Here is a 23,199-nt window from a genome sequence, read left to right on the forward strand (position 1 = left end):
TAAAAAAACAAAAAAATTAAATAACGAGAAAAATCAGAGAGAGCTAGTTTGTAAATGTGCAATTATTACATAAGTGTAATTTTTATCCCGTATAACGTGAATCTGCATTGTTCGAAGTTTATCGGAGAATTAACATCGGCCACGTGGATTATGCACGTATACTTATATGCATATGTATGCGTATAATGTGTGTACGTATATATATACCTTCGGTACCAAACGACCCTCTACATGCGGGCTGCATTTAATATTATAGATTTAATGCAAGAGCAAAAGTATCGCCATCCCCGGTTCACTCTCTCTCTCTCTCTCTCTTTCATTCTACCTCGGCACAAGCACACGCCTGCAGTGATTGTGTGACGACACAGGTATAATCGTGAATAGGCGAAGTTGGGTTTGTGTCTGTGTGTGGCCGGTGGGCCGCGGCGAGGAGCGAGGAGACAGGGGATGGTGAAGTACATGAGAAGACAATAGAGCTGATTTGCAAACAATAGAATAACGTTAAGAGTCAAGTATTATACGCCGTTGTTACTTCTTGTGCCATAACGCGGGAGAGCATATGCCCATTAATATTCAAAGGCAAATAATGTAAACGTCACGAAAAAATTGGAGAATAATTTAAATTTTCTCCGTACTGTACGTATTCCTCTCTTCTGCACGCGTACACAAATATACACTCAATCAAATATATATATATATATATATATATATATATATATATATATATATATATATATATATATATATATATATATATATGTCTTATTTGCGTACACATATATACAATGTACGCATATACGGTACATTGCAATTTCGTACAGTACGGTTCAATTCCAGTACCGTCTTATATGAGTACGTAGATGCACGCGAAGAAGAAGCAGAAGAAGGAGAAGAAGAAGACTCACCGACGACGGCGACGTTTCGCTCTTCATGTAACTAAAACGCGATTTCCGCTGCCTTTAATAGTCATTCATGCTCCTGGTTCTGCCGCCGGTTTACTACCGGTGGCAAAAGTTACGAAACAATTAACAACCGTCAGAAAGAGAGGCGATGTGCCAACGAAACAACGTTATATGGGTGAAAAATGTGAAAAAAAAACAAAATTGGAAAAAAAAAGAGAGAGAAAACAAAATAACTAGAGAAGTGGTAGGAGATGTATAAATCACCGAAGAAACATGAGAATCAATTACAAACACACTCAATTGAAAGCCGCGTGTGTGCAACGATTTTGACGTATGGATTTGCCGGTTTCCCAAATTTTTTATAAAATTTTTTATTTTTCATTTTTAGACAAATATATATAATTATATATACATAATGTTGTCCGTACAAGAGCTGAAATGCTTCTTCGAACAGGTAATTGCAAATATTACGCAAACTGGTATAAAAAGATGTAGAAAAAACGCGAGTTACGCTTAGGGCAAGGATTATTATAATGGGTTATACGTTTTCACCTATAGCCGTTGAAATCATTTTTATTAATACGAAGTACGTACGCATGGACCAAGAGTGTCGGTATGATATAAATACCTGAACTCAAGAGACGGTCGTTTCCGGGTAAGCTATAGCCGGTGTTAGTTTATCACAATAATTTATTCTATATACACGAAATAAGAATTTGCGAGAACGAAACCTACGCGGATTGAAATATTCAGTAGTAACGAAGCCAAAAGAAAGAGGAACTTTGACCAGGCTTGTGTTTTGTTCGGTTATACTTGTTTGCGTTTCTTTTTTTGCAACTTCGTTTTTTTCCTTTTTATTCTTACGTTTTTTTCCCCCCCTTCACCCGACACCTCTCGTTATAGCTATATGTAAAAATACTTGGAAACTGACATTCAATTAAGCGCCGATGTTCCGATAGTCATAGATTCTATGATTACAGGGCCTTATTTGCGCGAACATAACGATTAGATACACACATCTGACAATCTCCAAGTTTCCTATAACCACTTTACACACAGCTGTAGGTATCTAACCCGGTAACAAAAGCGAATATAGTTGGACAGGACGTGTTGCGTTAGGCACGATTAGTTTTTTCTCTCTCTCACTCTCTCTTCATCTTCTTTTTCTACTTATTATTTCTATTCTATTTTTCACGCGTAGCCAGGGAAAAAAGTGACGCAAAAAAAAAACAAACTTGAGAAGAAAAAAAATCCTCCGCCTTTATACCGCAAAGTAGGTAACACTCCGTTCGTTTTACCTATCTGCGTCGAAGGCCTCTCTCACTCGCTCTCTCTCTCTCTATCTTTCTCTCACTCTCCGTAACCAACGAGGCTAGAACTTCCATTGGTAAGCCATTTGTGTTCGACGATTTAGTGCGGACTGTTAAATTTTCATTCGCCACGAACGATTAACGTTGAAACAATAGTATCGTTCACACGGAATCCCCTTCCAGCTTCGAACCGTCACCCGTGTATTCCTATTTTCTCCCGACTAAGTGAAGCTTTTCACGGTACACAAGTCACGTATTTACGGCTGCGGTGGTCGAATCACGAGCGCATGAAAAGCTCTTAGCAATGACAGTTGATTTCGATTCAAATCGTAATTGTACACATAACTAAGTATGTTATATACATATAGGTTGTGTATATATATATATATATTGGGTGTTTCGGAAATAAATAATTAACGGTTTTCCACCGTGGCATCCCCTAATAAGTTTGTTTTGATCAGAAGAAAGATTCTGTCAGAAGATGACCGTTTTAGTATTACGTGGAAGATCGAGCTCGGTTGATTTTTCTCTTAGTTACATTTCTTTGAATTTATGAAGTATCGTGAATAATTTTTATTGCTTCCATCAATCGCAATATCAATTTACGTCAGAAAGAAGACCCACGGTTCATAACATTAAGTATCTAGTTGATGTTTCGAGAAGTGTATCTGACGATCTTTTCATTAATAATTCAGTCTCGTAAAATAGTTATAATTTAATACGAACTTTTAATTTAGAAGAATAAGATTAATGGATGACATATTATTCTGTTATGGATCGAGATCTTTCGGTTGAATATAAATGTCAGGAGAGAAACAATAATTGAAGTGCTATAACGTGTTTCTTCACAAATTCAAAAAATAAAATAAAAATGTGAAAACGAAAGCGGAAAATCAAATGAGCGCGATATTCAACGTAACGTAGCACGCTCATCTATTGACATGATATTTCTTTTTACCTACACAAGTTTTTCAGGGGATGCCACGGTGGAAAATTGTAAGTTATTTTATTCCGAAACACCCTAATATTGTATACAGAGTGTCTAGCGTCAAAGATATATTAAATTCTCTGACATTTGAAAATAATACACATTTTCCAGAACTCTTTTCTACCTAACTTTACCAACAAACTCACTTTTTTTCGTACAAATTATTTCAAAATTAGACATCAAATGTACCCATCGTGAGTTAAAATAGTCCAATTTTTCTGTCAGCTCAATTTTGCTTAAACTCAATTTTGTATCAAAAAGTACTCCAATTTTAAGAAACTAAGGGAAGATTAGGATTAGCCATTCTTTCTCAACACAAAGGTAGAAACATGAATCTGAGTTTTGACTGTTTTCAGTAGTTCTTCATATTTTTCATAAATTTTACACAGCGTATCAAACTCCTCCAAAAATCATATTTTCCGTAACTTATACTCTTTTCGCATTATTGTTTTTCGCAAATTGTCTCACGAAGAGAACTATTTTCTACATTTAAAAAAATCCTACGGTAGTGAGGAAGCAAATGTAAAAATTCCCCGACAGCTAGACACCCTGAATTTACAATGACTCGCCAACGATTTCATTCCTTGTAATTCGAAGCTTCATTTATTATCGAACGCGAGATATGAAAAGAGGGAACAATGAAATAAAAAATCTGCGTCTTACCCTTTCTTCGACGTCGTCTCGTCGTACGTTTTGGAATAGAACGGAACCCATTTGCGCCAAATTTTGTTGCAGCAGCTGAGCGAGCTGGGGATGCTGAGTTAGGATGGCCGGGTTTTGCTGTAGCAGCTGAGCGAGGGCGGGATTCTGTACGAGTATTTGACTTAGCGGTGAATTCTGTACCGCGTGTAATTGCGGCGGGAAATTTTGCGGGGCGTGATTCGAGGTTTGACTCGACTGCGACAAACTCGAGGCGACATTCTGCCGCGGTGGACTCTGCGGCGTGTGAGGAGGCGTCGGTGGACTTCCAGGCGCCATTGAAGACGAGTCGTTCATCTTTCCTGTTGATAGACAAAAGCGAAAACAATAACGTTAGCCAGGTCGGTAGGTAGTCACGTCCGGAATGCTCTTCCCATGCCGTCCGTGCTCTACGGAATACATTTCTATCATTATTATTCTTGTTGTTGCTGTTGTTATTTTTCATATCGTTTTGTTTCTCAATTCCGTAACACACGCTTGAAACGCACTGCGCAGCATTATAATATGCGTAAGTACTTCCGTTTTGCCCTACGCGTGCAATTAACTCTTCAAACTCTACGATCCTTGTTCGTTTATTATCAGGTAGGTATACGCACTTCCGTGTAGTATCTACGATATTTTGTCACGTGGAACAAACAAAATTCTGTAAATACATTCCGACAGAAAATTGCCGGAAGACCTGCGGAGACGATTTATACACCATCTCGCAATACTTCCGCCTCCTCTCGCCGCACGCACACACACACGCACCTTTATAGGATGTGCAATACGCACGTAACACAATTACGATTAAATTCCAGCGTGAGCAGAAGAACGTCAGAGTTCCGCTTTCAACCGCCGAGTATACGAAGAACTCGACTTCGATTCAATCAATTGTAAAGTCACGAACCATACGCATATTCCTTTTATATACTCACTGTCTGTCGATGAAAAGAAAAATCCAAGAGGAGTTCTGCGGGAGTTACAAAAGTCGTGGAAAATAATCGATGCGTCTCTTTCCCCGAGACGGAAAAGTTTTCTTTATTTTCGCCACTTTATTGAAAAAGTTTGACAACCGTACGCGTGCCGCTTGCATGTTGAAAAGCACCGAAAATTGACGCACGCGATGCCGGATCGCCCTGAAAATTATTTCGCAACTCACCGAGGGTGAATTGAATTCGAGGTGAGTGCGAGGTGGAATTCGCGTTTCGCGAATAATAATAATAATAATAAGTTGCCGCGCTTGTATCAGCATACGTGGCGGAAAATGTGCATTTGCAGGACCCACAATTCTCCGCGTCCAATTCCAAGGTCCGTCGTTTGGATCGCGCGCGATTGATCGAAGAGTAAAAAGAGCCGAACGCTGGTGTAACGCGAATTGTGCGAACAGTTGCTTCGCCAAAAAATGTCACCTGTTAGACTAGATTCTCCGGCAACCGAATTGTATATTCGTTATTTCGTTAATGTGCGAAATATTTTGCAAATACTAATTATATTTCCTTCTCCCCCCTCTCGCACGTATATAATCTAGACGCGGTGTGCGAAAAATCTGTCAAACATTCTACGGCCACGATCCAATCGTAAAAAAATTTTTACGACGTAGATAAATAACCGCGAACAACGTTTTATATCGACCGAAAAAAATGGCGGAGGTGCGAATACGATACGTGAGTAAAATGAAATATGTTGAAACGGACGAAGATGCGTGGTAATATAATTATAAAAAAAAAACAAAAAAAAAAAAGTAAGAATACAAAAAGTGAACACAAATTCTGGTAAAAAAATAGATGACCGGGAAAAACAAAAATTATATCCGACTATTGGAAGGATAAACGGATCTAGTGTGCAATGACGATGCGGTTGAAAATATATAGCACGACTTTCTCCGAAAGTCTATTTCGATCCAGAAAGTGAACCGAATCACCGGTGCCGATATTGCAGGAGAGAAAAAAGTCTTGGCTAGCCAGAATCTCGTCGTAGATGTTAACCTAGACGCGTTGCGCGCAAGACTGACTTTCGGAGATTCCGAGATTTTGGAAAGCAGAGCTGTAAGGAGCGGGGTTTCCGAATGGTGGTGGGGGGAGGGATAGGGTGCCGTGGATCCCTTCCATTGGCTGATTCGGACGAAGGGTGGTGACCAAGAAAAACGGCATCGTATAGCCGAAGCCGAGGAGACCAAGGGTGGGAAAGATGCATGCGCTCAGCGTGATGTTCAGCCGCATCTCGGGGTGATTTTCGTCCGAATTGAGACGTTTTCAGCGAAAAATTTGAGGATTCTCTTTTTGTGCCGTTTCGTAGTCGAGTTACGTATTCGAGTGTTATAAAGAGAGTTAGTTTTTACCGGAGGAAGCTTACTTAGGCCTGCACGGTTTGGTAATTTGGTTAATTAGCGTCTAGTGTAATTATACTAATCGGAACCCTGTTATTAGGCTGTATCTGCGTCTTCGACCACGCTGAGTGCCGGAGGGCCAATTGAGATGAGATTTTTGACGAAAATTGACTGTCGCAAAATTAGAGTGAAGCGAACATGCTGACGAAATAAGCTACTAATTATACACGTATACCTGCTCCTAGTTTTTACAAAATCAACGGGTTGTCCGTGTCGAGTAACCTGCTTTCGTGTTGAATGAAATTTCCCCACCACTGTTTCATCAACAATTGGATTCATAAATAAGTAATCAATATTTCTTGTAAAATAATTAATCGAGTATCATCTCGCCTTGGTGAAACAAAAAAAAATAAATAAATAAAAATAGCGCAGGTTTAAAATACTGTCAGTTCATGAATTCGCCACCCGAACAGAACGAATTTATAAAAGACTCGTTTCGTCACGTAGTTACATTTACAATGCAAACGATTGAAATGAAGTGATCTGACATAATGTAAAGGGAGAGAAAAAAATCCCTCGTCGGTTGAGGTTTGAGTAAAATATAGAACGCGTAAATGACTTTATGGACATGTCTGGGCTGCAGATGTAGAGCATTATATGCGGATAGCATTCCGATAAGTGTACACGGTGAATTGTGAGCTCGTTAAAAGATTGCCAGCCATATAGAATGATTTAGTCACTTAGAAGGGTGAGTAATTTATTCGCATACAAATTGGAATCGTAGATATGTGCGGCGATAATCATAGTCATTGACAATTCGCTGCCATAATATACCTTGACTCGACAAAGAGGATGAAAAGAAGAGGGCAAAACAATGAGCGATAATGAAAACAGTACGAATCGCTAATTCCATTATCGTTCTAATGTAAGTTCTGCGAAGAAAAATATTCCGTATTTATGCATCGAATCTGCAACACATCAACTTGACATCAGCGCTGATCGAGTATTGAGTCACGGTGAAAACGGTGAAAACGCTCGATTCGCAACTCTGCGGCAATAACGGAATACCCGTTAACGAAGAAAATAATATGCCGCATATGTATGCGTAAGGATGCGAGAGAAAAATTTAAGGAATCGGCTAGACCGTTCAACGATGCAGGGATAAAAAGGAAGAATAACCGGGAAGAAGCTGGGGATTGAAAAAGTGGTAAGCCTAAGAAGAATACGTATGCATACATACGCACACACACATACGCACGCATATATCCTTCATTTTTTGATATAAACGATAAACCAACACGTTCTGCGGATGGGGGGGGGGTTGTATTTCTAATGCCTCTTAGGCCGCAGGTATAATATGAGGAATATCAGGTTAGGCCGGAGGGCTGCGCTGCCAGCTCCGAGGCTCCTGAGAACTGAGCTAAAGCCAAAGCTCATATACCTGTCTACACGCCACGTTTGACCCGACCGGTAAAAAAAATTGGGACTAAAACGGGAAAGGGGAAAGGCAAAGTCCCCTGCAGGGGGCCCCAAAAGAGAACCCAGCCCAGAGACCCCCGTGGGGCCCCTTTTTCCTCATTCCTTGCTTATCTTATTTTTATTTTCCCTTTTTCAGTCGAACGCGTTGATCGATGATTTGGCAAAAATTACGCCGGGTAATTTGGCCCGGTGCGATAATAACTCAACAGATAATTTCGTTCGTTCCCATAGATACAAAAGTCCTAATAATCATTGGCTAAAAATTGTGCACGTGCGTCTGTTTGAACTTTGTTACTCCAGCTGGATCGTCGTGTTCTTTAATTACGATCTTATTTTTATTTATATGTTTTTTTTTTGTATTATTTATTTATCTTCCACGGTGAAAAACTGTGTGAGAAATTATGAGTGTACCGTATTTCAAAAGTTGCGCTTTAAATCGAGGCAATTTTTTTCACAGTGCTCGCGGTTCGAAACGACGCCTCCGCTGCGGGGCGTCTGTGTTTCTCTCGTTTTAAAACATTTTTTTAATACAAGACAGAAACAGAGAGAGAGAGAGAGAGAGAGAGAGAGAGAGAGAGAGAGAGAGAGAGAGAGAGAGAGAGAGAGAGAGAGAGGTGGAGTGAGAGAGAGTAAGACGGCACGCTGGTACGCACGTGGGATCGACCACTCAATCATTATCCGAGAATCCAGAGTTAATTCTCGGGATGCCTTAGAATTTTTAATTTCAAAATCATGTTACTCCTTTTCTGACCTCCTCGCTCCGAGGAACGTCGGATTGTTCGGTGCGCTCCATTAATAATAATTAAGATAACAAACGACTAACGATTTTTCAAGAAAACTGGGATACGGTGACGCGCCAGCTGAAACTGGTTTCGAGGACGGGACGGCTTAAAAATTATCTCGCGCAGCCTCGCACCGCTTAGATAAACCATTTTCAAGAAATCCTCGATAACATTTTTGTCAATTGTTAAACAATGGTCGCTCTCCCTAAGAATACGATGGTCTTGCTAAATTCGTGGCAATCTTACGCTAGGTGTTTTGCTGCAGTCGCACAAACGTGTCTATAAAATCTAGACGTTACTAACGTCGGTTAGGAAATCGTTGAAAAAATATTACTTAATCGAGCGATTGGGAAATTTGGTAACTATGCAAGTGTTCAGTCTGAAATTTTTTCTTCATTTCACAATTCGTGAATTCCAGTTTGCTCAGTTTTTATCAGTTTTTCCGTCATCAAAGATCCGCAAAGTTTTTCAAACGTTGCAAACGAGCGATTAAAAAAATTAAACGGACATACAACATATCTCGGAATCAATTTAACGTATCGACGAAAACACGTGTGGATCGTTTCGTCTCATCTAATCACACGTTTGAAACATTCGACAAACTTTCAGTACAGTTGATTACTAGAAAAAATTCTGATACGTTACCGAGACGAGAAGCCGAAGGCGATAGGCTTGCGAAGAAGAATGGCTGTAAACCCGACAGCGATCACTGACAGACATCGTCGAGATTTTCACGAGGTACTTAACGGGAGAATGGGGCAAAGGGGAGAGGACGGGAGGGGGGTAGCAGGTCAACGACATCGGTTCAAATTTCAAATTTTGCGCAGGGAAATCGGTTAACCCTCCGGGGCGTTGCGGGGCCCCAATTTTTCTCACAGGTTAAATCGAGCGTGTCCCCTGAGTCTTCGGTGGCGCAGGTAGCCGTGCGCCAAGTTTCGTCTACCTGCACGCGCCCCGCCCGATGCGGAAAACGGAAGATTACGTAAAAGTATGAAAGGCGGCAGGAAGGCGAAGGGCAACGTAGAGAAAGAGGTTTCCGCACCGGGGAAACGGGTGAAACTGAGTTAATAGTTGGTAAAACGGTATTCACCCGGTGACCCGGAGGTTATTTTTTCTCCCCGTTAGTTTTTTACACCGTACGATCTTCTCTCCTTATAGCGTCCTTAGTTTTTTTTTTTCTTTCTTTTTTCTTTTTTCTTTTTCTAATTTTTTTCCAACGTTTTCTCTTCGGATTTGTAAGGGTAGAAGAGTCCGGGGACTGAAAAAATTCCTACTCCTGGGATAGGGGTTGCCCTCCGACGACGGGACCCGGAAATTTGAGTAATCGCTGGTCGTTCAACCATTCAAGACGGCACACGGTCCTCCTCGATCAGCTGCGAGACGGACAGGCGTTGTATCCACTCGACGCTTCGCATGTTCGCCTTCGCCATGAGAAAGAACCAACGACGAATTTTCACGGGTTTGCACGGCTGCTGTTCGCAGGATTACAACACTGTTTCGTCGGATTTTTTTCCAAACTAATCGCAACACGTAATAATCGACACACTCAACGACGCCTTCGACGATTTTTTACCACGCGATGTAGGAAGTTATCTCAATCGAGGAGATTTTCTCTTCGCGTGTCGAGTAATGTGCGATCAATTGATTTCTCAAAATCGATTGAAAATGGTGAGTTCGGAACGTTTCGTTCTTTAACAGAGCTCGATTTACGATAAGTTGAAACGAACATGAATGTCATATTCCTTGCGCTAAATTGCGTAGATGATCTTACTTCAAATACAACTAATTTCAAATTTTCACCAATATTAAAGAAAATAACCTAAAATTTCGTAGCTTGTCCCAATTTTGCAGGATAGTAGAGAGCCTCGGTGAATTGAATGGCGTATCGAAGCATCGATTCTTCATACTTTCCGTACTTTTCTAATCGTTCTTCGCGTTTTATGGTTTCGCGCAAACAAAAGTCGAATCTCGTATCGGCATTGTTTGCGAGCACCTCAAGAGATATGGGTACCAATCGTCGGAGCATAATGAAAAAGCTGCACGAGCTTATTAGGAGCAAAGGTGTAACGTACACTCGTACACGTGATATATTCACACCCATGGCTCTGCGATTAATTCGTACGAACCAACTTTACCGAGGTTATAAAGATTGAAAACCAATTCCCGCCCCGTCAGACTTTTAAATTCCGACTACGATTCTTCCTAATACGATCCTCATACAAGTAGGCACGAAACTGTGTCCGTGACTCTCAGCTGCAGGCAACGCACTTACGACTTCTTCGTATACAAACGCGAGATGTCGAATGCGCAGTGTTAAAATCAATTAGAGGCGCTCCAATTGTTCCAACTATGCAAAGAGACTGAATAATTCTCATTATACCGATAATTTTTCGACCAGCGTTTCTATTTTTAGGCTAAATTTTACGCATATCTATGGTTTTCGTTCGCTAATACGGTAATTTCGATTACACGCATCAAAGACTAGTTTTTATTTTTACGGGACTAATTTCTGGAGTTTTAAGTAGAGTGTCAACCTAGACCTGACAGTTCATTGGCATATCAAAATAGAAAGGAATAATGAAATTGCACAAAAACTACATTCTCACAGTTTCAATATTTTCTTATTGACCTCACTGTCTTTAAATTTACACACGATTGCATATACGATAAACGTTAGAAAGACTGGGACAAAAAAAAGAAAAAAACAAATTAAAAAGAAATGTACGAGCTCGCGAAGAACCCGCGGGCATATAAAAAAAAATAACAAGTATAGAATCCCTTCGGTCAATTTATGCTACTATAACCGTTTCGAAATTGCTCAGACTGATTAGTCGTTTAGTATAACTCGAGGTCGATGCTTCTCGCGTTTCCCCCCCTTATGCATACACACAAACACGCGCACCATAGGAAACTGTATATCTAGATTGCACGCAAGAGCGTCGAATCCGAGAATTCAAAGTACAGTCGTTTTATTTGCTAAAATGCAATCCAACGCGATCATGCGCCAAATGCTCCTCCATATTTTTGTTTTTTTTCACAGTCCCGCGGTTGATGCAAGAATATGAATATCATAACTTCACAGGCATAATATATACATGTGTATATATATATATGTATATATGTATAATACATTCACGGGTATATAAAACGCGCAGCAGCGCCTCCGCATAGGAGGCAGGAGTAACGAACGAGGGTATAATGCGGGATTTGACGTTATACATGATGGTAGGTAGCCGGGACCGTGACTCTGATTAATATGGGACAGAATATTTTGTAAAATTGGACACGGTTATTCACCGAGCGGCGGATGGTTTTCAGGTTGAAATATCCCCAAGTATTAGGTTTCCAAATTTTAATATTTGAGATGAATCTTATCCCCGAACGACGATGACTTCTCAGGTCAGGTAGCCGCACCGCCGGTTTGTAGGATACTACCAGAGATAAAGAGTCTCGGGTCCATTTTTAACACCTAACAGAAGTTTAGATGAAGCACCGCGATTATACGAACCCGACATCGCATTCTATATGAGAAATAAGAGGCCGTTACCCTTTGTTCCAGACAATTTTTTATTGACTCAAATTCTAAAAAGGGTTAGGCGACGCGCCGCGAGGAAATACTGATAAGAATAACAATGACGACAACAATATTAAATAGGAAACAAAACTGACAAAAAAAAAAAAAAAAAAAGAAAACACCGTCAGTAAGAAAATACGAAAACGGTCCGTTGATTTTCGCAGAGATTCATCGACTGGGAACAGGCGATAATGTCGGCCGAAATGTGTGCGACAACGATGTCAAAGATAATAACAAGAATAAAATTAACAGTAATCATTACCAGCCAAGAATTTCTCCACGGTGCACGCAGCGTTCGGACAAGTTGCCTGCGAGGGGAGAAGGTGAGAAGGTGAGAAGGTGAGAGGGAGAAAGAAATAGGGCTATATACGCGGCATGCTCATTTTTTTTCTCGCGCCCGTACCCGAAAACCCTTTTATGCCCTCCAAGATTAATTATCTTCCATATTCAAGAAATGAAACGAGCCAAACAAAGGCGAGCAAGTCCCGGCTTCGGGTGCATTGCAAACGGTTATAATAATACGCGGACACGTGAGAGATACGACGGATAGACACGCGGTATTATATACACGGCACTAAACCCGTGAACATTCGGATACGTTCCCTGCACTCCCCCGTTAATAAGCTCGAAAATCAAACGGATCGTATTATTCGTTAAGGCGCGCGGGATGCGGGCAGAACAGGCTGGGCCCATTTCGTTGAAACATGACTTATCGTTAGTAAGCAGCAACCGGTACGAGAATCAACGTACAAAATGACGAGAGGAAAGATCGTTGTTGTTGTTGCTGTCGTTGCATTTCGCTCTCCGCGGGTCACCGCATATTTTACAAAAATCTCTCCGTATCGGGGCCTATAATTCGCGAGATTGAATCCAGCAAGCGATACTGCAGCGACACAAATATCGTTAAGCGTAAAAAACAATGCCAACTCCTCGAGAGTCATCCTCTTAAAATTTCACAATAACAGATTCTTCCCTTACGTTTCGTTTCTTCGGCCTCGTTATAATTCTCTTTCTTTTTTGCTTTTCCGTAAACTTTACTCCGCACCGTACCGGAAACTGGAAAATTGTGTGAGCGGGCGGACCGTATTTCCTATTACGCTACACCCATTAGTTTCTACATACGCCGTAATACATTCGTACATCGCGTATCCTTGCGGAGTAGGGGGATCGGGTTTACCCCCCCCCCCCCTCCCCCGCCCTTCAAAGACACCGTTGTTTCTTTTGTCTCCGGTCAACGAATCACCCGAGATATTATACGTATGTACCATATAATACGCGCTTACGTGCATACGGAGCGAAAACGAAGGAAGAGAAAAGAAGAATAAGAAGAAAAAAAACCGAGATTTGAGAAACAAAAAAGGTATGGAAAAAGAGGAGAGGAAGAAAAAGAACGAAAACATTGGTCGGGGTACCAATATGGCGAGCAGCGGGGTGCCACTATCGCTATAGGAATCGTTCTTCTATTGTTTGAGCTCGAAAACGGGAACGATTCCTCCACGTCACGCTCGAAAATTTGAATTTTCTCGGCTCTCTCTTTCTCTCTCTCTCTCTCTCTCTCTCTTCCCCTCTTCATCCCTCCCCCCTCTCAAATACACCTTTCCTTTTCTTCGTCTTCCTCCTTCTCTCGTTCTCTCCCTCTCTCTCTCTCTCTCTCTCGCCTCGACCAAGGGGTCATTAGCGGTTGGATAAAAAGTCGACACGTAAGATAACTCCCGACGCGTTAAAGCTTCATTCTTCGGCGGCTCGAACTTGCACAAGCTTCTCCGACTTTTGGGACGAACAGCGAAGATATTTCCTTTCACTCTCTCGCTCTCTCTCTCTCTCAATGTCTCTATTCAACTCTATGCAGGTCATTCGTCGATTTTATCCAATTTCTGTTTTTTTTTTTTTTAATTCTTCTCCGATGCTTTCTCCTCCTTGCGTACGCAGGTACACAAGGAACCGTAACAATTGTTGTGCGGCACAACGTTTTCGTTACGAAATGAATGTCGTACATATTTACGCGGTACTCGGGCGCACGAGAGATTCGTTGCAACAGGTTGCAGGTGCGACATGTGTAACACACGCGTCGACGCCGAGGATATTTCCTCGAAATTTCGTAATCCCCCGTTTAAAGCTTATCATCGTCGCGCGGCTCTGCTTTCTATAAGTATACGGTATGTTGGTTTGAAAATTCAAATGATCAATTTGAATATTGTAATATCAAATTAATGCTGGAAATTCGACTCGCTAATGGGGCTGAAATTTCGTCTAGACCTCGTAAAACGAGCGAGATCGTTTTAGGCATAACTTGGGCCCTTCCCCTCGTACCCCTCTCCATATTCCTATCCGCCACCGCCGAGCCCGATCCGTTTTCTGTTTTTTCCCCGCGGACCAAAACTCAAACCCGCGCGCTCTTTTATTTCTACAAGGTTGGTCCCACCGCGTGTGCGCGCGCGCGCTTCTTTTTTCTTTGACATAATTTAAAATTTATGAGTTCGAGAATCGGTTATGTGCGGTGTGCCACTCTCCTCCTGGCTCGCGGCTCCCTCTCACTCTCTCTCGCTCTCTCGCGCAGCGACTCGGAAGACCCGAAAGGCCCAAAAGGCCCGAGAGAGGCCCCGCGTCATTCCACCGAGCATGCAGCCCCGGTGCACCACAAATTCTTCCTTCAAGCTCGTTTCGCATCCAGATTTAAATATTAAAATTAGCCGGTTTTAATACTCGGACCGCTTTTACCCCGTCCGTAGACAGTACGGGCCGCAATGCCCGTTCGCCGTATAACAACGCCTCTTTCACCGACGAAAAAATCATCCACCTTCCGGCAGCGGATCTTTCGGAAGGCAGTGATTTTCCGACACGCCTTTCGATCGGTAAATTCGCCCTTGTCTCCCTCCGGGACGGAGAAAATAAATTCACCTTCGCTGTTCGCATAGCGATAAGTTAAAACGGTAAACAAGCTCGTACAATTTCCCCCCACAAAACTGTGCAAACTACCTTGATTTTTGCAATTTTACAAAATCCGAGTTGTTCCAGGTGTGCGATAAAGATGGAACGACTTCTCTGCTGTTTTTGGTTAGAAAATTAGTGCACGTTCTAGGATGTCATCGTTCAACGTTGTTTCGGAAGTTGATAAGACGGCGAATGAAATCCGATGCCGCAGAGCGTGGGTATAAAAGCGAATCGAGAACAGGCGAAGCCAGAATTTGGTGCGTGATACAAACACGTATGCGATACGGTCACCAATGCGTGTATATATGAAGCTTATTAATATTGGTATTGCACATTGGACGACGGATAAAACTGGTTTTCGCATACCTTTTCACGTGCCTCGTGTTCCTCCTTCGAGTGTTCGAGCAGCAGAGGATCCACCCGCACCGGGCGGAATTTAAAAAACCATAAAACAAACCCGCGACGATTGTTTAAGTACGGGTGAATGAACGAAAACGGCGGAAGATAGGGAAATGAGGGGAAAAACGGAAGAAAAATCGTAAGAATGTGAGAGAATTGAGCCGTCGAACCCGGCACCGCAGCATCCAAGAACCGCGGGTTGACTGCACCACAAAAAATGTCATCACCGGCACAAAGAGAAAGAGAAAGAGAAAGATAGAGAGAGGGATAGAAGAGAAAAAAAAAGGCATTCGTTGCTCATCAATTATTTATCCTTATTTTTTCCATCGGATTACACTCGCTCCACCAATGCGACATTTTTGACGGACTTGAATATGCGCGGATACGCGAGATATTGCGGCTATTTTACCTCCAAACGCGTTATCAGATCGTGCAGCCGAAGTGATCGCGGAAGGATATGGGTATTTCCACGGTTGGAGAAAACAAGCGTATGAGAATATATTACAAAGTGGATAAAAAAAAAAGAGGAAATCTCTGTTGGGGGAGGGGGATGGAGGGGGACGGCTAGAAAAACAAAATACGACGTAGGCCGTGGCCCTGGGTACCCAGATACATAATTTCGCGGCTGATTTCATATTTCATCAATAATTACTTGTTTCTCGTTTGAGGATTTAAAGGCGTCACTTTCGGAAATAAGAGGTTACCGGCTCGCTTGGCTAGGCTCGCACGACTAGCTCGCCTCCAATAAATCAAAATATCAAGTCAGGCACGACTGGAAGGCCTTATATACCTCACAGCAGTGCCTGAGCCGTACATACACCTATGTACCTGTACAACTATGTACGATACATCGGAACCAAGCCGCGTATGGACCATTAACAAGTTACAGAAGAATGCTGATACGGTTAAGCTTCTGCTGTCCCGATGAATCGTTTCGTGGCATCGACTGTACCTGCACCAGCCATGTGGCTTCGAGTAAGATTCGATCTCTCGCTCTCTTTCTTTTCAGTTTTTCTTCGACTCCCCCGCCCCCTGCCCCTCGCTGCAACTTAGGAACGTCAAGTGGCCAGCAATGTTGTTTTTTTTTTTTTTTTTTTTTAACTTCTCTTCTCTGTATCCTTCGGCTATACATACCGAAAACACTTTTTTTCTACAGTCTGGCCACTTGAATCGAAGAGATAAAAAAAGAAATAACAAAAAAAAAAAAAAAACATTTTCCCGTCACTTTTTCCTCCGTTATTAGAGACTTTTACAGAATTTTTCTGATGTTTCTTTCACTCGTCTGAGCGAAGAAAAAAAATTCAGATCCATCGACTGGAATTTGCTTCCTTCCATGCATTAAAGAACAAATGTTCAGTTCGAGGAGGAAAAAAAAAAAAGAAAAGACAAGCTAAAATAACGAATAGGTTCGGAGATGAGGAAGAGGAAAAATAAAAGTATATACAGCGAACTCGCAAGTCGAATAATTTCCGTTAGCGCAACTCGGGCTTAAGAACACCGCGGGTGCAGTGAGTATGGAATACTCGCATACGTTTATAGGCGTAAGAAATTCCGAGCTTAAATAGCGTTAGCAGCCGTAGTAACGAAAGAATCGAAACGGCATTTCTTTTCCGAACGAGATGAGAGGCCAGCTTGACCATACGCACGGGTACGCGTACCACGATGGGCGTGCTGTACGTAGGCATATAAAAGTGTGGGCAAGCCATCGGACGAATAATACGGCTGCGTGTATGGGTTTACGCTTTATGCCTATATCTATATACAACTGATGGATCGGTCCATGATTAATTTGACGAGTAGTCTTTCTGGTTTTCGGAGACTGACGTCTACGACTGTACCTCCTAATGGGCAGCCGTACGGTTCGAGCTGCCTATCGCCCTCTCAAAGTTCAATAACTCAAAACGGAATTGTTTGAAAAGTTAATCGGCATAAGCACGGCGATCGGTGCCTTACGGAGAGGGGGCAAAACTTGACACGGAATATGTACGAAATAACTCTCCTGCCCGTGGAACACGTCGAAGAAAATATGCAGCCTTGTCCGTCGCGTATTTATCGATGTATTATTATTCCTCTTGCTTCTTCATCGATCGACATCAATGTTTTTGTCTTTTTGTTTTTAATTTTCCCCTCGGCACGTTATTCGCGCGCATATCGCGCGACGCAGAGGCGATTTGAACGGGAAGTAAGGGATTAGTTCGGGTTAGGACAGAGACCAGCTGTGGAATTCCCCGATGAACCGTGAATACGGACGATACGTTTGTACGCATGCATTGTACGGATCTCGCAACGCACGCGTACGTATAGGTGCTGAAACGAAAACAGAATTGAGCCGAGTTCCGGCTGGCTCTGGAGCCGTACGTACGAGCGTGCGTGGCAACGTTACACTAAAATTAAATAAATAATCGAAAAAGTTGTACAGAAATCTGTTAAGATTTGAAAGGCTACCACTAAAAGGACTCCATTGAATTCTAAATTTAAACGAATGTCCGAGTGTCAGCTAGTTGACAGGCAAAATAAACAAGATGCCGAGAAAAAACGTGCACGTTTCCATCTCACTCCCGGTATTCCTCGCGCTCGCGCTCTCTCTGTCTCTCTCTCCATCTCTATCTCTATTCTCTCTGTTACTCTATCGTCCTTTTCGGGCTGGTTCACACACGTTGAAGTTGCGTGCATGGCGAAAAGCTGTGATATAGAAATGGAGAGAGGAAGAAAACCGGGAAAAAGTTTGTCGAGAAGAAAGAGGCAGGAATGAAAAAATTGAAAATAATAAAAGAGGAGACGACAACGGCGAGATATTCCGACAGTCGGAGGCAGCGTTGATGCGCGCGAGGCGGATGAAAGTATCTCTTGTAAGACGGGTGTTCCCTATTCTCGTTCTAAGCAACGTCGCCGTCTCCGTCGTCTCGTCGTCGTAGCGCGTTAGCCGAACGATTCGTCTGCGTTGGTCATTATTCGAGAGGTTTGAACAAAAAGTGGGATTCTCACAGGCGTTTAGACAATCAAGAGGAGAAGAAGAAGAAGGAGGAGGAGGAGGTAGAACGAGCCGGAGGCTCCCGCTAGCGCCGAGTTAATTAAGAAGCAAAAAGCACATATAGTGGCCAATTGGCTCGAGAATAGTCGTCAGTGACGTAAACCGTCAGCCGATGAAGTCAAGTTTCAAGAAACTCGGATGGAGACTCTGCGAAAATCGCCAGAGACCAAGTAGTTATAGTCTCGAGTAAATTGTTTCCGGAAAAATTGATTTCGCGCAGCGAAGCGTTTACGCAAACGAAAAATAACTCGTATATCCGTTTATCGCTATCCCTGCGAGTTAAATTACAACTTAAAGTGTACACAATTATATATCGCAACGGATATACGCGCACGCATGTGCGAGTTTTAGCTTATTGAAATCATCTAAGAACATACGGCACATGTGCAGGGAAAGAGCCGAGCCCAGGCCACTGGCAGCAGCTCGTCATTTCTGTTCAGCCAAGAGTCGTAAAATGTGTTTCATAAAACATTCTACGATCTCATCATACCTTTTGCTGCCGCTGATGCTACCGCTGCCTGCTGCAGACGTTCCCAACCGTATATACCATTGCGAACTACTACTACTACTACTACTACGCAACTACTGCTGCCAGCCACACATACGTACATGTATACGTATTAAGGCGTCATCATCGCGAAATCATCGTTCGAATTTTACGAAAAGGCGTCAACCGTTTAAATAGTCGCCGAATCATTAATTAACAGAGTCGAATTTCTCGTATCCTTGAACTGTGCGACAATCTTTTTATACCGCGTCTTAAATCATTTTTTGACGATTGTTGTTTTATTTTTCGTACGAACTGAAATATTTAGTCTCGTTTTGTAACGACTATCGTTGAAGAATGATGTTCGTCTTAGTTGGTCGGGTGGTAGATATTGCCCGCTTTGCAGTTTCACGTTTTCCTACGTTTTTTTTTTTTTTTTTTTTGAGAGAAAAAACAAAAATCTATTCATCACTGCACTGGCAACGGCGAACGTTTCACGCTCGATTCGCCCCGGTAGAATTGGTGTGAAAAAAAGTGAAAATAAGCAGCGGAAAAAATAAAAAAACAAAAAACAAACAGCACGTGAAATCCTCAATGTCTTCTTGGTTATCCAAATATTGTACTCTACGCCCGATGCATATCAAAGAGTAAAAACATGTTCGAGTATCTCAGAGTGCGTTACTTTGAATTATGGCAAAATTTCGAATAATCGCGTGCGAAATTCGACAGGAGATTGCGACAAATATTCAACATCGTACACGCTACCCTGCAACGCTGGAATAAAACTAGAAAATTATACTCTCCAATTTCAGACAGCGATCAAGGAATAAAAAAATGAGTAAAAATAAACAGATTGCCGATTACCGTGTGTAACTCTATAAATCATGGGAAATCAGATACCCACAGCTGTCAGTCAGTCGGTCGGTCGGTCGTCGCGGAGCCCGATGATTGGCCGTTTATACAAGCATAACCATTTTCATTGGGTCTATTTTTTTATTTGATTATTTATTTATTTTTTTTTTTATTCCTCGTTTCCATCCTCCTCTCTGCTCATAAGTTATAACTACAAATTAATTTCAACGCGTGAGATATTTTCTAATACACGGTAACGTTCTCCGTAAGTCCGTTAGGTAGCGCCGATGGCGTTGAGCAACGCGGTGTGAGAATAAATCAAAATTCGTATTGGGTGTTTTGGTGAGGGCATGCGATAATAAAGGGGGGGAGGGATTAAAACGCGTAACGCAGCTACAGGCTGGAGGAAAAAGGTAACTATCCGTAGGAAACGAGCGACGGACAAGCAATCGTCGTGACATCCAGCTCTCGAGGCCCAGATTGTAATTTTTAACATCGACTGTACGGTGTTGCAGAGAGAACAGAATGTGGCACTTACATATTGCTCTGGTGCGGGGCTGCCCTCACATGTGCGGCACGTACGTGAATATATGATGGCTCGCAAGATGGCCGACTTATAACTCATAAAGTTCGTCCGCGTAGGTACGACCACACATGTATAATGTATAATATAAATGTACGTACGGCGTACATCGTACACGCTGCGTCGTCGCGCACCTACTCAAGTACGCGCTCACCCACTTCGCGCTCAGCGTGCACGCCTGATAATCGCCGCGCGACGATTCCGCCTATCGATGCGCCTCGGGATCCACCGCGTCGATTAGACGTAATAATTTGTATCGGCCCGTCGTCTCGCCCTCTCCGCCACCCCCGAATCGTCGACTCGTCGTGGGCCGGCAGTCGCACGCTAATGCGACTCGTTGCGCGTGAGACGCACCGCGAGCATGGGGAACGATCACACGCGTGTAACACTAGTCCTTGACTGTTTTCATTTTTTACCAAAATCGAAAAATATACTTCTAGGTAAAAAATGAAAATTAGTTTCGTAGCTGTTACCGGAAAGTCCAGTATCCGTTGCTGTTCTTTCTCATTACGATCACCGTTGCTAGATTTTCTTATAACTGTTGCGAAAATTTAACGCTCGCGCAAGTATAAATTGACGTTAAAGCCTCGGTCAACTAAAAAAGTAGAGTAAACCGAACAAACTGATATTGCGTTGCAATTACCGAAAAAGGATCGACAATGGCGCAAATTGGTTAGGCGTACCTCGTTTTTCGTAATTCCAACAGTATTAAAACAGTTTTTTTAACGGTACCTGTTTTACCGAATTTTTCTAGTTACTATGACAAATGAAATTTTTCTCAGCGAACGTCGTAGCGACGATACTCCCGCCGGCCGGCTCCGAGACAAATCCTTCCATGCCAATTATCGCCCCCCACCTGCGACCCTTCGTACATTTTATTGTAGGCGATATACGTGTCGCAACTGCATCCGCAGACTGGACCGATATCTGGTATACCGACTCTCGAAGTTTACGGGCACTTTCGGATGGTGGGATTAACGAAGCGAAGCGTAGGCGGAAAGGTCAACTTCTCAGAAATTAAAATTGACATTTCTTTTTCATCGTTCTTTTTTTTTTTTTTTACTTTTTTGCTCACGTGTCTAATTCGTCGTTTTCGCTGTCGTAGTGCCGCGTGCAACGTTAGAGACGGATTGCGATGTATCGTTGAATTGGACAATGATGGAATCAACGAATTTCAGAATTAATTGGAGTTTGTTGTAACTCTGAAATAATCGATTAATCGATTTTCTCAGCGGGTTGATTATGGAGTGGGAAGTTATTTACACCGCTGAGCAATGAGTAGCAAAACGTCGAATCCACGACAACTTGTGACTCATCCCGCAAGGGCTGATGGGTGAGGTGTCGCACGAAAACGCAATTTCCAATTCACCGCATTTGATAGAGTATAATCAAACACAGGGTATTAGCCACTCAACTACCAAGGCGCCGTAGCAAAAATCGTGAAATTGCGTCATAAAGTAATTCAATGTTTTTGGGTTTCTTAGGTGATTATTTACTTTTGGAAGCATGTGTATCAAGTATTTTTGGGGCCAAGGAATCCGATTGTGACCATAAAAAGTTGTATTTTTTGCGCATTCATACAGTTTTGATTCCTCAAATTTCACAAGTTTTTGATCACTTTCTTTTTTTTTTTTGGGATGCATTTTTCTTTTGAAATACACTGAATAATACTGTTTTTGAGTCCAAATGCGCAATTTCGCAAATTATCGAGTCAATGTGATTTATTATACGGTACAACTATTACTTGTATTAGAAAAATGACTCGGTAATTCTCGAGATCGCGTATTTGAACTCAAAAAATATTATTATTCAATGTTTTTCAAAAGAAAAATTCATCACCGAGAATGAAAATGATAGCTTGTTCTACGACGCCATTTGAGAAAATGATAAAAAACATTCGTCAACTTCGTGGTCTGTACAAATGCGCGAAAGAACGAACTTTTTATTGTCATAATCGGATTCCTTGACATCGAAAATACTTAAAACTCATGCTTTCAAAGGAATATATATTCACCCGAGACACCGAAAACATTTGATTACTTTGCGACGCCATTCCGCGATTTTTTTCAATTACGGCACGGACGCGCTTTACGCCGCTGTGACGCCTAGGCAGTTGAGTGGCTAATAAATCACAAGACGATTATAACTGTTTTCGAATCGCCGGATATCGTAATGCGTCACGTACAGAAGAAGACCGAGAATTTTGCAACAAAAATTTTCCCTTCTGAAGGAAATAGGCAGTAAAGTGCGAGCGACACGAGTTTCCAAAGTGTAAAGACGGGCTGCTGTAACATTAGAGTATGCAATAACTCTTGGCGATGATCCTGTGACTGTAATTGAAAAACCACCTTCGAAATCACTGACTGCGATACCGTCACGTGTGCGGAGTTGAGCGCAAACCGTGTGACCGTTGAGACAGAATACGGTACGGTTTTGGGAACTAGACGATAAAAGCAGGTTATTTGTGCTCGGAGGCGAAGACCGAGCGTGGATTATCGGATTGTAGATACAGCGAGTGCGGGCGTTTGAGATCGGTAGCAAACAGCGCGGCACGAGCGGCACGGTCATCTCCTTTTCGTAACCAATTCGAGAAAATTAGTGGCGTTAAATTGAAATTGTCGTGACCGAGTGTTGCGGCTGTTGCGGAGAGCGGAGAAGGGCGTTGCTGTAGAGCGGAAAGAAAAAGTGTATAAAAAGTATGAGACGAGGGGAAAGAAGGAACGCGGGGAGCATCGCGTCAGAGAAATCGCGTGAAAAGTGGTCAACGAGTAAAACGCTCGCGCCTTTGTCGATTTTCTCTATCCGGCTCTCTTCCTTCTTTTTATCCCTCTTCTTTAGTTTATCACACTTTAAGAAAACACCCACTCCACTTCA

The 23,199-nt window shown here is 42.3% G+C and overlaps 1 protein-coding gene across 4 annotated transcripts in view; it reads right to left on the reverse strand.

Moving 5' to 3' along the window:
* Positions 1-23,199, reverse strand: part of LOC124306875 (uncharacterized) — a 75,142-nt gene that overhangs the window by 25,315 nt on the left and 26,628 nt on the right. For all 4 annotated transcript variants that reach the window (XM_046767982.1, XM_046767980.1, XM_046767983.1 and 1 more), the window contains one exon: positions 3,864-4,201. In XM_046767982.1, the coding sequence (XP_046623938.1) occupies positions 3,864-4,201 (338 nt within the window). The remainder of the gene's footprint in view (positions 1-3,863; positions 4,202-23,199) is intronic.

This window comes from Neodiprion virginianus, chromosome 6 (genome assembly GCF_021901495.1).
Source record: "Neodiprion virginianus isolate iyNeoVirg1 chromosome 6, iyNeoVirg1.1, whole genome shotgun sequence".
In the NCBI taxonomy this organism is placed as follows: domain Eukaryota; kingdom Metazoa; phylum Arthropoda; class Insecta; order Hymenoptera; family Diprionidae; genus Neodiprion; species Neodiprion virginianus.